This window comes from Lytechinus variegatus, chromosome 13 (assembly GCF_018143015.1).
Source record: "Lytechinus variegatus isolate NC3 chromosome 13, Lvar_3.0, whole genome shotgun sequence".
In the NCBI taxonomy this organism is placed as follows: domain Eukaryota; kingdom Metazoa; phylum Echinodermata; class Echinoidea; order Temnopleuroida; family Toxopneustidae; genus Lytechinus; species Lytechinus variegatus.
In genome coordinates, this window is record NC_054752.1 from 24,733,203 (window position 1) to 24,749,623 (window position 16,421).

At 36.6% G+C, this 16,421-nt stretch overlaps 1 protein-coding gene across 1 annotated transcript; it reads right to left on the bottom strand.

Annotated features, from left to right (window-relative positions):
- Positions 1 to 3,122: 3,122 nt before the first annotated feature.
- LOC121426081 (proteasome activator complex subunit 3-like) lies at positions 3,123 to 15,933 on the bottom strand. Its single transcript, XM_041622229.1, has 9 exons — positions 15,808 to 15,933; positions 12,954 to 12,986; positions 11,848 to 11,910; positions 11,027 to 11,143; positions 10,399 to 10,438; positions 9,715 to 9,896; positions 8,525 to 8,647; positions 6,683 to 6,769; positions 3,123 to 6,151 (listed from the first exon to the last, which is right to left on the bottom strand). Exons 1-9 carry the CDS (start codon positions 15,829 to 15,831, stop codon positions 6,071 to 6,073), a joined length of 750 nt encoding a protein of 249 aa, XP_041478163.1. The 5' UTR covers positions 15,832 to 15,933; the 3' UTR covers positions 3,123 to 6,070.
- Between the last annotated feature and the right edge of the window lie 488 nt (positions 15,934 to 16,421).

The following is a 16,421-nucleotide window of genomic DNA, read 5'->3' on the forward strand; positions in this document are numbered from 1 at the left end:
TTTCTAGTTCAATGACTTCTATTGGGTGCTAGGTTTAAGCATAAATTGATTAATTCTGGCTAATTTTATTATTTGTTGAATTATGCTGATTGATGCATTGGTGTATCCAGTATTGTACATAATTTCTGGATCTGCTAGAATTAAGTTAAGGACTTTCCAAATCATATTAAAACAAAGATATTACGAGATATTTATGAATACTCTCTCCAAGGTGTTCATGTGAACAATTCATATGGGCTTCATCTATATAGTATATGTAGCACTAGCAAGCTCCTTTATGAATTTATCAAATGATATACACTATAGCAGTGCATTCTAGTACTGCAATATATTGTTATTGCATATTATCAATCACTTTCAAGAGTGTTTTGCCGCACTTCCCTTCTATATATGAAAAGTGAGATTATGGGAGAAAGTCGTACTATAATAATGATTATTATTATTATGATTGTACAAATCATGAGAAAAGAATTTAGACGGAATGCAAATTTAGAATACTTCTTGGAGCACTACTTATGTTACCAATTTTGAAACATGCATTTTTTTAGAACTTTTTCTTTTTGACACAGGTTTGTAGTAAACTTGATGCCAATAAAGCCAGTCAGAATCATTGATCTGGGAAGATACATGTAATTTAAGTAATTTGTAATAAGAATATTGTCCTATATTTTCTGTAGGAATTAACTTCATGATAGAAGTTTTAATTGACCAATTGTAGATATTGATAGTTGATGCATTAATAAAAGCAAAAAAAAAAATTAATTAGAAAAAAAGGAAAAGAGAAATTAGTCAAATGCGGTATGCCTTTCATGGGGATGATTATAATGTACACTATTATTATTTCAAAGACTAAACAAACACATTGTAGCTTTCATATTAAATATGTATCAGAAGAAATTTCTCACTTGATGCTTGTCCTGTCATATTTGTTGCTTATTTGTATTATTCTTTGAAGAGACCAAACGTTATCTTCATTGTGGATATTACACATAGGGTCATTGGTACACATTGGTTTTCAACTGCAGGTAGAGTTGCTTTGGTTGATTTTCAATTGGTCTGCTTGTTAGTCTAATCACCATCTCATCTATCATTTTGTCTATCATCAGTTCGTCCACTATCCACTTTGTCTAATTGCCATCTCATCCACTCATTTCGTCTAAATAACCAGTTGGTCCATTAGCCATTTAGTACATTAACCATTTGGTCTAATTAGACTAAGTGTCAATTGGGTGAAATGAATTAAAAGAATATGGGTATTAGACAAACTGGTTATTAGACGAAATGGTCATAGACCAACTGGTCATTAGACGAAGTGATTATGGACCAAATGGTTATTGGACTAAATGGTTGCTAGACAAAATGTTGATGGGCAGAATGGCACTAACTGAATGGTAGACCATGTGGTGAGTGGACGAGTTGGTATTGGAGGAATCAGCAATTTACTGTCAAATAGATTCCTGTTGACCCAAGTCGAGTGATATGACTTTAATATGCAGTTGCCTGTAGTTTAAAGAGAAATTCCAGTAGTTGCAGTAAACACTGATTTCATGAGAAAGTCTGTAAAACCAGGCTTAATTGTCATTATATCATCGAGGATGAAGATCTGGTAGTTAAATAAACTGAACTTTGTGAAATCTTGAAATCTATGCTGAAAAACGTTCACACTGAAGATCACCAACACAGATAGGCACACTTGGGACAGTGTATTAGTATTGTTGGAATAAAGACCCGACGGAAGTGACAGAATCTGCGCTTATTTTGCTTATTTCTCAGCAATTACACAGCTTCTCCCAGAATCCTTTGGCACATATTTTTTATTCATACAGACACTTGGGTGGTCATTATATTAGATTCTGTAAAAAGTCATTTTGAGATCGTTACCAGAACTGGAATTTATCTTTAAGATAATCATATAAAACAAAGTCCCTTTCTTTTTAGTTGAAAGTCAGTTTGAGCAGTATCAAGAATTTTAAGCAATTGGTGTTGCATTCTGACAAGATGGATGACTGCTAGTGTTTCCAGATATGGGTTTAGTATACCAATTTACTTGATATTCTAAGTGTTTAAGTATCAATGGCTCTCTCTGTAATTGTCAGGCTGGTGAGCTGTGTTCCTTTTGAGTCATAATCTGTTATTATTCGTACGTTGTGCTTTCTTCGATATTTTTGTCAACAAATTTTGTTGGTTTGAAAGGATATATGGTGATGATTATGATAATACAGTGGCGATGATAACGTGGGTGATGTTTAAATTGGTAATTGATGATGATTAGTGGTTATGATGATAATGATGGTCATGATTTTGAATGTGGTTATGATGCAAGCGATATGGTGATGGTGACAGTGGAATATAAATAGTTGTAATAATCGCCTATCTCCTCGTCTGATTTTTTTCCCCTATTAAAAATTTGGCCCGGACTTCCCTTAAATATGCATTGTATTCCTTTCAAACCTTTCCAGATGAACACACATATATCAAAGTTAACGTATCCTTTTCTTTGAACTATAAATTTACCTCATTTACGATCCACTAAGGGGGCACCAACAAAGATTTGTAAACTTATAAAAACACAAAGTGATATACTTTTTTCTATGTTGTTTACTAGAAAAATAAATAAAAATCAGACCTTTACGAGATAACCACAGTACACAAGAAGTCAATTGAAAGGGAAAGGGAGGAGAATCAGTAACCTGTCCCCATAGACAATACCTAGGTTTACTGGTATTGTTTATAGGAGCCATGATTACACCACCTATTATACAAGAGCTTGTATCAAACACACTAGAGCTAGGTTATTCTTTTTTCTTTTACAGTATTGTATGGAGGTTTGCCGGCCTTGATTACATCCCTGGTGGGTGTTTCATAAAGCTGTTCGTAAGTTAAGAGCGACTTTAAGAACGACTGATGATCCTTTCTTGTGGTAAATGGTATATTCATTGGAGATGGTTTAGCGCGTAAGAAAGTCGTTCTTCACGTCGCTCTTAACTTACGAACAGCTTTATGAAACGGCCACCCCCCCCGTTCATAAGCTGCTTGTTTCTTTTTGTTACAACAGGGCATCATAGAAGGAGATACACTTTCGATACTATCAAACACACACTAAACATACAATGATGGGATGATTGTGGTTTACAGGCATTTTATTACTTAAATTACTCTTGCTTCAAATGTACACATGGAAGAAAACATGGCACCACAATAAAAATGGGGGGAAAATAAAAACTAACTGATTAAGATGGCACAACGACAGAAGGGGGCTCTCAAAAGATTAACACAGATTTAAAATTGAATGAAGTACATATACATATTGTGGATTAACAGCTATGTGTCACAAATCATTGCTTGCTAGACCACTGGGTGATTTTTGGTATACAGGTTAAGAGATTTTTTGATGATTAAATCATTTTTTAGATAAAATTCATAAGACAGGGGATGTTCTAGACATAGCAAACAAAACTTGGTGTGAAATCGATCAAATGAATACATTGTGATAAATAGGTTAAAAATCAGAGACACACAAACCTACGGTGAAGTGATCAATATCAACGACATCATGATTGATGAGATTGTAACAGGAAATAGAAATCATGGTTAAAATACTCAGAATCATAAAATACACATCTTGAATATTTATGTGAAGAAGATAGAGTAACAAAGTGTGACTTCATCAATTTGCCAGAAAATTAAAATAATAGTACTAATAAAAAAATTTAAAATGTTCAGGTCACAATTTGGTACTCCATTTCAGGGTATTGGATACGTTAATTGGGTAATTGTTATGTCTCCACTTTGACTTTGGCAGGGTTCCCACAGAAATTTGAAAACAGAATTCCATGACTTTTCCATGACTAAACTGCTGCTTTCCAAGACTTCCCGTGATGTCCCGGGAGTTATGTAGAATTTTGGATGTCACAAAAGTGAGAAGAAATGGAAATCATGAACACCAATTATAATGGCAGAGTATGATCACAGAGTATGAGAGTTGTGAGACACGACAAACTGGAAAACTGCCACAGCCAAGAGGTAAATGCAATTCCATGACTTTTCCCTGACCACAAATTTTTCCAGGATTTTCCATGACTGAGGGAACCCTGCTTTGGTCAATTCATATGATATCCTGTACTAATGGTGGCCTGGTATTGGAATATCAATGTTTTTTTTAGTAGAGTGGATGCAATAAGAGGGTGGGGCTTCCTCATGAAGACTTCAATCGATGTTTTATAGCAAAATGGTAAAACCCTTTTAACTGCCCCTCCAGAAGGAACTGAGGGGTGCTTTGGGAAGTTTTTTTTTTTTTAAATAGCTGTTGGTACATGAAATTAAGGTGTATGGTAGTTCTTAACTTCATGTACACCATAGGTTGCTGTTAAAAAAAATGAACACTTTAGGAATATGAAATGTATATAAGTGTTGATAGCAATAGTAAGTTGTCTTGGAAAAATGTAAAAGAAGTTTGCCAATTTGTCTACACCTACATGTACTTAAACCACTTTCCATTTGGTCTCATTCAACATGGTGTAATCCTAGTTATGTCTATATCCAGTCCATCTAAAAAAAATTGTCTACTAATATTCCATTTCATACTCAGTCTAGATAATTTGATGAACTGTTAATCAACCAAATTTTCATTTGACCACAAAGAAACTGAAAGTACATAAAGTGGAAATAGAGTACCGAGGTGATGACGTCACAAAAAACTTTTTTAGCATTTCAGCGTTTTTGATACCATATTTTGGTACAGCATGATAATAAAACCCACGACCAGAATTTGGTGGGAACCGGTCGATGGGAGCCTTAGATATGACCTCATGAATTCATAATTAGCCCCATTGACGTCAGTGTATTATTGACCTGGTTCCAAAATTGCTATAGGAACCAGGAAAATAATACGTTGACTTAATATGGTCTAATTGTGAATTCATGAGGTCATATCTCAGGCCCCCATGAACTGATACCCACCAAATTTGGATTGTGGGGGTTTTTCATCATGCTCTACCAAAATATGGTATCAAAATCGCTGATATGCCAAAACGGAAAATTGATGATGTCACACTTCAGCACTCTATAAGACCAGGCATGACAGTAGGACCAATCGAGTATTAGCACAAGTGACACTTAGACCAAAATAGGTTGGATCGAACCATGGTTAGACCAGGTCATCTTATCTGTGACAATCTGAGAGTCCCGGTTGAGAGAAAGACCACTTGCTAGAAGACCAAGAGGATAAACTAATTTCCCTGTGAGTAATACTTGTGCATTCCTAATAACTTCAAGGCTTGTGGATTGTAAAAAGCAATGCCTTGGGATATTGTTAAATTCTGATTGGTGCTGATACTATATTAGTGTCTTAAGAACACCATTGCAAATAGTCACACTAAATATGGCCGAGTCATAATTTTTTTTTTACCGCTGACTGTCAATCTTCTTTAAGCAGAGACCTGGGAACTGGTGAATTTAAGAAAAATGCATATAGGAAATTCAATATTGCCAACATCTGTAAACGTCAACCACTTCAAGACCTATAATTCCTGATCTTGGTCTAAAACCTCCATGTGATACTATACATCAAGCCTTTAATCAACCGAGTAAGACTATTTCCATAGTCCAAGTTGATTGTTTATATTAGATGAATTAAACTAAGTTCATGAAGTGGTTAACTGTCAAAGTCTTTTGACTCCGTGAGTTTCTAATGTATTTCTTGAATTCAGCGATTCATCGGTCTGGAAGAAATTATCCCAGCGACTTACAGCATCGTTTGGGCACTTATAGACCAGTCCGTTTGACTCAGCCCTACCTCAGAGGGTCATAATCTTAACCCACTGGATCATGTAATTCCCTGAAGACTTGTACAGGGATCACCCAGATCAAGTAGGCAATTGGTTAACCTGTTGACTCTTGAATTCTGTCATTCACATATGATTTGTACAGAGATTACAAAGTACCAGTAGAAAAGCAGTTAACCTGTTGATTACTGAACTCTGTAATTCCCATAGAATTTGTGCAGGGATCAACCAGTTCCGGGAGGCAAGGGGTTGAACTGTGTTGGTTGGTAATGATGATGGCGTTGTCCTCAGTACATTGATTCTGTGTTGTTTCCTCGAGGTTTCTTGATCTTGTCTTTGTTCTTTGTTATCACGTCATGAAGGGAAAGCTATAAGAAAATCATAAATCAAACAAAATATATTTGTATTCGTCAAAAGGGTATCGAGTCAATCATAATGCATAAGCCTATGGAAGGATATTCACTGTTTCTTAGTTTAAGTGTAGGAATCCCTTTAATATTAAAGCACCAATTACATGTCACAGCTACTTTAAAAGTGCCATCTCTAGACCGACAACTACAAAACCTTGATCGTTATCTAGGATGCCACATTTTGATATAGTCTTCAGAATACTCTCTAAAATGCTGGATAACTTTCTAATGACCTTTACAATATTGATACCAGAACCCCCCCCCCCAATAAATATGTTTTTAGTATGCTTCCAGGCATTCCTGCTTTACAAAACCTATCCTTTAGCTACCACATCTCATCATTCCCTTGATGTCACTAACTCACATCAGCGAAACCTACTCCATGCTGACCAAATATATTACGTAAATTCCAATGACAAAGCGTCAGTCGGTTGCGAGTTGGTTTCTTTGATTGAGCGTTTATGAGAAAACTACCAAATGGGAACTCACATATGTATTTCTCAACTCAAGGCATGTTAGACGAAGATTGATGAATTCTTTCTCATCGATTTCAAGTACACTCCTCCTGTAGTCATCCTAAGAACAAACAAACAAAGAGAAAAGATTTATGAGCATACAATAGCAGAGACTAAGACCTAAAGAAACTACAGTTTCGAAGGTGATAATTTTGTACACATTTTTGAGATTCATTTGAGATCCAAGCACCATGAGCGCCCAGCTAAGGTGGATACCAGTGCTATAGAAGAACCCATCATCATCATTTATAGTGAAGCAAGCAAGCAAAACTGTAATACTAAGGAAACTGGCCCCAAGACAACAACAATAAAACAATGGCCATGAACTCATAATGTAAAAGAAAAAAGGTATAAAAAAGGATTTTCATCCTCGACCTGCATCAATCGAATAGAAATTATTGTGAATTGTTTTTACCTACAACTAGATGAAGAGATAGAAATGTTCACGAAAGTGTAAAAATCAGCTTCGACCAAATGATGTGTTGAAGTGCGCAATGTAGCTTCTAAATGTTGGGAACGTCTCAATGTTTTAGCCAGCATATACCAATATACATACGAGTATGGCAGGCCATTATAACTGTTAATCTGATTTTATGGTATAAATATTTCAATTCGTAATCAGGAAATTAGTCAATTATTTCTACAAAAAATAACTTGTTGATATCAAGAAATCGTTCTGTATACTAAATTACTAACAATGGAAATTCTTAATGTAGGATAATATGATTAAACATCTAGGGACCTTTTCATAAAGGACTTGCAACTGCTGTAGCTTTGCCATTATGGCAACTACCATAGAAACCTTGATTTTGATTGGCTGCTGAGCCCTGTTACCATGACAGTTGCCATAACGGCAAAGTTAAAACAGTTGCAACTCCTTTATGAAACGGGCCCCTGGTCATAAATACAGCTTGAGATATGATACTTAGTGGTGTTACAAGAAAATATTTGTGATCAATTGCAAATATTCTGTTGCAATTTTATTACTGATAGATCAACGTTAGCTGTAGCAAATCGGATTAAACTACCGGTACTTGTTTCAAGGGGCAGATTAGCAATCAATCACTAATTTGCAATTAACTGCAAGAAATATGATTGAATTAGGGACCAAAAATAGACTTGCGATTGATCACAAGTTTCTTGCAACACCCTATTTGACTATGCCACTTGTGAGCTCAGTATGAAAGTGGTCAAATAATTATTTCCCAAACTGTACATCAGCGTGTGCTGGAAAAATTGAGCAGATGAGACAGCCCTTTATTAAATGATTTCATCCACTTGTACCAGCTTGTTCCCAATGCTTGATTGACTTAGTAGGCATTTGGTGCAAATTGATTGCTACCCTCTGGCAATGAATACGCCCTGTTCACCAATGCATGAATAAATTCACTCCCAAAATAGTATCAAATGATCAAGATTTAGGAGGGCAGATAATTTTTAATGAATGACAATGAAAATTTAATTATATGCAACATTTATACAGAGCTAAATAAAAAATTCTAAGCACTGTATATACCATAACCATGGCTTAAGTATAGCTGGGTTATAAGGCAGTTTTTTAACATATTGAGGAATAAATTCAAACTGGGTACAATTTACTTCACCTGGGATGAGTGCAACAACTATAGATCAACAGATACATGTACGTAGGCAAAGGGCATCAGTGCCAAGGTGGGAAATAAACCCAGAACCTTGTGATCTACAGTCCGGAGACATAAACGCTAGACCACTGCAATCACAGTGGTTTTGTTTTTATCACAGGGGCATAAAATTAGGACACAACCTGACATAGCGACAACTTTGGCTATTGACTTACCACGTGAGGGTACTTGGCGACCTTGCTGACTAGTTTACCTCTTGTGATGTAATACCGTGATATCTGGTCAAGGTATGAAGCGGCCTCACTCTCTACCTGGCGAAGTTCACTTAATGTGTCCTCCTGTTAAAAGTATTCAACGTATTCCAGAAAAGAAACTTAAAAGTTTATCAAACAAACATCACTAACTGTATCTATTGTGTAACCTATTTATAGATCTTAAAGCCATTAAATCCAAAAAATTTGGTTTATACAGAAATATTTAAGAAAATCTCCTACTGAAAAATGTCATTGTTCCTTTCAACAAAGTAACCACAAGAATTGAAAGTAACACAGCCAGTTGTTTTTCATATTCTGGTTGTTATAGGGAAAGCCTATATCCACATTCTTGGCAACAATAAAAAGTCTGCACCATGCCCTTCAACAGGAGTTACACCATAAGGCCGTTGTGTCTTTAATAGCAGCTTTCCTGCATTCTCCATTGTTTGTCAATGATAAAATTTGAGGGTTAGCAATGAAAATATACTTTCGGAATCCATGCATAAAAGGATGCCAAGATGCCTCGAGCATCAACCAATATGAAAGAAGATTAGCAAGTAAATTGTCTTTTGCTCTACATCCACATTGTACATTTGGTTTCACCGCTGATGGTCTAATCTCAGTTTGCCTGAACCAATAATGCCAGAACCATTGTCCTGTATTCTGATGTCAGGTTTAACTTAGACCACATGTGGTCTTACTCTGTACTAAAATTATGGGAAGCCAAAAGTGTCAAAATTTGTTGTATGTTTCTTATAATTAATGTGCTCTCTCCTGATTCTTCAATGGCGAAGACAATCATCTACTTATTTTTCCTAGACAATCATGAATGATTAGAGATCCAAATGAGCTGAAATATGATATCTCTACTGTGAGTGATTTATGTAACAATTGGCTTTCCATACTTAAACCACAACTTTAAACCCAAGTTTAAGTTAAACCCGACTTCGGAATACTGGCCATTGCATCTAACATCCACTTGGTCTAACACCACTCATTCTGTATGTATTGAAGACCAAATGGCAATTAGACCAAATTGATAGTACATGTAGACCAAATGGTTTTAGCCCATGCCATATATTGACAATGTAAGAAGAAAAAAAAAACCTGCTTGTACTGTAGGTCTAGTAAATGTAAACCGATTGACCTACCTGGACGGAGACTCCAAAGTTGTTGCCGTCTTCAATCCTTGGAATCTGTAGCTGGATCCACATCTTCAGCGTGTTACAGTGTTCTATGAGGCAGCATATCTTGGGTTTCAGGATATCTATCAGATCAGTTAACTGCTTGTTGCACGATACGGATCCTGCAGGCAGAGAGAACACCTTGCAACCTGTAGGATCAGAGGTCGAAGGTCCACGTTTGAATCAGTATGGTAAAAAAAATAGATCTACATGTAGAAAGCTAAATCATTGCTCATTGTTTGTTTTTTACTCGGCAGACAAAAAACGCTTTGCAAACTGCAGCGATTAAATGAATGAAGGTGAAATTTGCATCAGGTTGAGAGGACTGAATTCCAAGGCTGATATTATCAATTACCATCAAGTAAATGCATTTAGGTCATATAATGAAAATATGAAAGCAATGTGAGTGTAAAGCACCATTGCAAAGGTGGGTACCACGAGGCAGGGTACTTTGTTTATACCTATATAGCCTACATATATACCGGCTCAATGTAAAAGCTCAAGATTAATTCAAAATTGATAAAGTTTTGAATATCCCTTTTCAACTTTCCTCAGACTGCAAGCTATTGCTAAAAAAGACAAACTGCAGTAAAATGGGTATTTAGATGACTGCATTTCTTATAGCTTGGTAATTAATTAATTTTCTTTTACCTTGTACATCATTCTCTGTGTCATGCTTCCTTTTCTTTGCCTGTATAAAGAAGATTTTAATCAAATGCCATTGAAAATGAATAAACAGTGTGTATCAATGGGTAAACAGAATTTATGATTCCAATATATAAAATGATTAGTATCTGCCAGAAGTATAAAAGAACTCCTCCTCAGCTTTATACTGGTAGGTACCTTACATAAGCTCTGACGCCAAACATGACACAATACACTAACAGTTACAACAGCTACACATTTTATTTCGTGCATGCTTGATCAATAACGCTGAAATGAAATCTTTCACTGAAACGCTTTTTGTTCCTTCCTGACAATGCCAAACTCCCGTTTAAAAGAGGTCAAGCATGAGGGGTAGGGAGTATTGATTCAGTACTTGTAAAATGCTGCCTTTAATTTGCTCCCTTGTTGAAAGTTGATTTGATTGTGTTGGGTAAGCTTGACATTTTTAGATATTAACTTGGTGTAAAACAAGCAGTCATCATGTCACTTTCATGTAACAGATACAACAACAAAGTGTTGAAAAATGTTTGTCTGTGATGTTTACAAACAGCTGTGACAAGCTACTGGAATCCTTGTTTCTGATTGGCTGACAATGATAGTATGAAACACTTACATGTGGTTTCAGGGCATCATCTACATCATCAGAATGGTTTAGAACGACTGGGGCTGGAACTGGAATGTTGATATTCGTTGTGACCTCTGACATCCGACTTAGTCTAAACAAATCACTCTGAAAAGAAACATTCAACAGACACGATTATCATCATGCAGGCGAGTAATAATTAAATTCATCCAATGCTAACAAAGTCCATGGCCATGGAAATTTGGCCTGTCAATAAGACTATGTAAACTAGATCATTCTCGAAACATAGAATTGTGATTCACAGCATAAATGCCTGCTCACTGGGGCATCAGTGACACATATTAACAATTAATTAACCTTTTCGCAAATCACGCTCAAACAAACAATCCATCGTTTCCCTCCATGAAAATCATTCAGCACAGAGGGGTTCATGGCCCAGCGAACAAAGAGTTAAGAGGCTATCAATTTCTATGACTGGTTGTATTGATTTTCTATAATCAATAGTAAATTGCTACGCTTTATGTTAATACATAGACCTAAAAAGGGAATTCCATGTATACACTAAGCAGCTTGGACTTTACAATCCATACACATTATAGACTGAACCTCATAAATACATTTCAAATATATACAGTTGTGAAAAGCAACTGATGTAAGAGGCAGATTTCAAGCAACATTAAGAGAAGAATTTTTAAAAACATCGGTTGCTCATCTGATCAATCGACCAGTTGAAACAGGGTAAGGGGGGGGGGGGGGAGAGTGGACCGAGAGAGCTGATGATGCATAATATTTGTAGAAAACTTAATTGAATCAACAAAAAAAAAATACCAAAGAAATCATGAAGTTCTCACCTCCACTAATTCCCCTAACTCTCGAATCTTCTGTGGGAACACAACTTTCACTAGATTCTCTGACTGATCGGAGAAAGAAAAAGGGAGAAAGAATGAATAATGAATTAATTATGAACCTTTACTGCTTGAAGTTCACACATTATTGCACTGGGGACTGTTTCATAAAGCTGTTCCTAAGTTATACATCATGAATTATGCAAACTTAGAGAGCATTTCATAAAAAAGGGTAATTTTTATCATTACATTATACATGTAGGCTAGAAAAATACCTGCATCTGATTGGCACATAGACTATCTGTCGATCAGTGAAAACCGGTGATATGATACGATGCTTCTTCCCAAGTTCTTGAGATTTAGCAAAAATCAAAATCATATTTTCACGTTTTCACAAATTATGGGTGAATTCCCTAATATTTAAAGTTTGATAAATAAAGTTTGCATTCAGATACTTGTTAATAGAAATTTTAATCTGAAAAGGCCACTTGGATGTTTTATAAAGCTGATGGTAAGCTACATGTACAAGCAACTTTATAAACAACTGCTCATCCTTTCTTAGGAGCCTAATCAACAACAATAATAAATTGGTGTCTATAATTACTACAAGATAGGATTGCCAGTCATTTGTGAAGTGAAGTGACTTTTCACTCGTGAGAGCTTTATGAAACATTTTAACTTGGTGTTCATAAATAAAACATGATTGAGAATCTGCAGTTAATTTAACTTACTTGTTAAACTAAAACAAACAACATCATGCAAACCTCCAAGAACTACATGTGCATGCATGAACAATGATATGCCATTTAACAAAACAAAATAATAATTATACACTTGAAACTCTTTTACACTGTCCTTGGCCTAATTAGTATCAGAAACTGTTTAACTAAATCATTCCCTTGCATTGCAAATTTACAAAATGTCAGTAATAATTTAATATTGTATTAAAAACTGAAAAAAATCATATATCAGTCCCTATCCTAGCTTTCCTGGCAAGAGAATAGAGAAGTAATTTTCATTTCCAATTTGTTCAATTTCTCTTGCAATCAAGCTAGAGGTTAGAAGGCATTACAAAGTAATGGATTTTTGACAAGACTCTGACTTGATCTTACCATTTCATGTAATTTGTCCTTGCATTCAGTCACCTGGATAAGGAATCAAACAGAAACAATAAAACTGAAATATGGGAAAATAAACATAATCAAGTGGCTGCCACATGATATAGAATTGGATCTAATACCCTTTTCATAAACCTATCCTCCAATTAGCCGCCTAAGAGTAATGCGGATAATTCAATAAAAATTGCGTTCACAAACTCCGAAAATAAGCCGCATTATTTTTACGAGCGCTCGTCCTGAAAAAGGTGGATAATCGTCATGACAACTGGACACGCCTCCTCCGATGCGGTTGTGTTGGAAAAGGGTGACCTTGTGACCGACCATGGCAATTATCCGCATTATTTGGAAATGCGTTCATAAACTCAAAATCTTGTCCCGATGCTGCTATTATGCGGATAATAGCAGCATCAAAATAATGCGGATTACTCTTGTCCTCCAATTTTACGACCAAATTATGCTATTAGCAGCATAATTGGGTTTATGAAAGGGGTATAACATTAAGCGTGATTAAAAAGTATATGTAAAAATATCAACAATTATAGAGTCCTCAACTTGCTTAAGGCATATGGAACGGGCATACGTGCATGCAGCTAGCCTGGCGGTACAGGCACTTGGTGCGCTCACGCAGAGGTGATGGTGGGACAGCTCTCCACCAAAAATGCAGCTCACGTCACTGTAGTCTATCAATGCGGCCTGAATGGCGTTACAAAAAGTACTTTGTATGCAAAACTTTGCCTTTGATTTGGAACAGATTTCTTTCTTCCTTTTTCCTCGATAAGAAGAAAATTCTACTTACATGTATGTATGCTTTGCCTTAATTTGGAGTGGCTTTCTTTGTTCTTTTTCTCAATGTCATGCCCTTTGAACGGAAATTTATTTTTAATGGGGGTCATCTCCGCGGCACATGCATGTACCCACCACAACTGAGTATATGCCGTTTCTTCCCAGAATCCCAATCCCCACAACTAAGTTCAAGGCCAAGCCAATCATCATGCCAATTTGATTTGGCAGTGTATACAGCCACACGCGTGTGTCTTTACCATCCAGCCACACGCGTGTGGTTATATCCAGAACACCTATTTGTGGATACCGCCACACGCCACCAGTAATAACAGTAAAACGCATATGTAGGTCTGACTGTCTATATCACGATCAAAATAACCTCATTTCTTCATTAAATTCTTACATTCTAAACCACTCTGATTTCTTTAAATCGTTTCAATTTCATTCTCACCGTCTTCTTTCCTTGCTTTTCTTGTCGTTACAAAAGGCCGCCTGTTAAATAGCAAATTTCCACACTTTTTCTACTTGTGTCGATTCTCTACTGACTCTAGGCTATGTGCGTGTACGTGACGTGCGTACGTACGAAACTCGGGATTCGTGCATGCTTAACGCTTGGTACGAAAATTATTCGTACCAAACATAAACGTAACCCAAACTGTGTATGTCTACTGCGCTGCGCTAACGCTGTATGGGTCTGCCACCGTACCGCGAAGGAAGCCAGAATCGACACAAGTAGAAAAAGAGAATTTGCTGTTAAACAGACGACCGTTTGTAACAAGACAAGAAAAGCAAGGAGAGAAGACGGTGAGAATGAAATTGAAATGATCTAAGGATAGGGTGTCTGGAGAAAAAAATTATTTTTCTTATTTCAAGAAAATATCACATTTTCTTTGTGAATTTGAAAAGAAATAACCTTCAGACTTACAGAAATGTAACATTTTTGAAAAAAATCCAATTATTGGCTGCAAAAAAGAAGAATGAAATTAGGTAATTTTTCAGCATTTCTCTGCCATAGACTGTGTAGTTAAGAAATGGACACACACAAATCCAAATTTTTAGCTTCCAAGGGCTGTTATAAATTCGTTATTAATGCCAAAAACTTGTCCATAAAGAGTCAAATAGGATTTTTTATGCTCTTTCTGATGGTATGATTTTTATAAAGATTTGGAAACCAGATCACAATGAAAAATTGCGACAAAGTGAAAAAATTGTGCAAAACAGAAATTTCATTTTCCCATAGAAAACGCATGGGGAAATGGCAATCTCAACACACACAAAAATAAGGGTTTGCAATTTATCTCTAAATCCTTATTTAGAATGATCATATAAACTTGTCCTTACTGTCAAAAGAAGCCCCTGAATTTTCTCTTTCCATACATGCCAAACACAAGTTAATTATCAATTCAGATCACATTTTTCTAATAGCCTGAACTTCCCGAAAAATATGTGCCACATTTTCCCCTAAATCAGCCTGTTTTATGCTGACACTTTTCAGTGTGGCTTCAGACACCCTACTAAGGATATCAAAGGGGCCAGGGTTTAGAATGTAAGAATTTAATGAAGAAATGAGGTTATTTTGATCGTAATATAGATGGTCAGACCTACACACGTGTTTTACTGTTATTACTGGCGGCGTGTGGCGGTATCCACAGATAGGTGTTCTGGATATAACCACACGCGTGTGGCTGGATGGTAAAGACACACGCGTGTGGCTGTATACACTGATTTTGAGCGTGCAACATCACACTCAGCTCAGTCAGTTTTTCATAGACGGTTCAAACTCAAATTTGACTGATGCATCACTTGCTTCCTTTTGCTAAAGTTGGGCAGTAGACTAGATCTATAACTTAAGCCTATACTGTCTAACGTTAGTCTTTTAGACTAAATAAAATAAAAACGTTGTCGATCGTCATTTCACTGTGGCTCGTTTACCAGAAATACGGTACAACCCCACGCAGATATCATAGTATGGGACTGTGATGAATAACCTGCATACTCTGTCCTTTAGAATTTTCTTGCCAATTATTTAAATAAAACATAAAACGTTAAATAATTTAGATCTCACCTCACGTATCTCATCATTAGCCATGGTGGTATTTTAATTCTTAGTCCAATATTGATCAAAATCAAGGGATTTTATGCCCTCAGAATTTCAGATGCCTTTCACCAACCATTAACACATGTGTCACGCATGCGCATCCGATGGATCGCGCTCGCTGAGCTAGAGATCGATGGGGGGGGGGGGGGGGTGGAGGTTGGCGGGAGGGGGCGGGGAATTACAGCCTCACCGGACTGTTTTCTTTTTTTCAGAGAGAGAGAGAGAGTGGAGCGGTGTGTGTGTATTTGAATTTTGTCAGACGTGTGTATATTTGAATTTTGTCAGACTCAGACGTGTATCAATCGGATATGAATAGCAGCTTAGGGCCGCGAACCGGGGGGGGGGGGGGGGGGTTCAGCCCCCACTTTTTTCCAAAACCGTGTACAAATTAAAACGTAAAAATTACCATTACGATTGCAATTTTTAGCATGGTCAGCCCCCCCCCCCCACTTTTATGGCTCAGCCCCCAGTTTGAAAACCGGCCCCTGACTTACGTCTGGACCGACGTCACCATCCGAAACGTGACATGGGCTCGAACCTCTGCATCAAATAGCGACTACTGTACTAGTATATGCCTGTGG

Coding starts and splice junctions, on each gene's coding strand:
- LOC121426081 (XM_041622229.1), bottom strand. CDS start 15,831: ATGGCTAATGATGAGATACGTGAG. Junction 12,987..15,807: donor CTAATGATGAGATACGTGAG/GTGAGATCTAAA, acceptor TTCCTTATCCAG/GTGACTGAATGCAAGGACAA. Junction 6,152..6,682: donor TTGAGTTGAGAAATACATAT/GTGAGTTCCCAT, acceptor ATTTTCTTATAG/CTTTCCCTTCATGACGTGAT.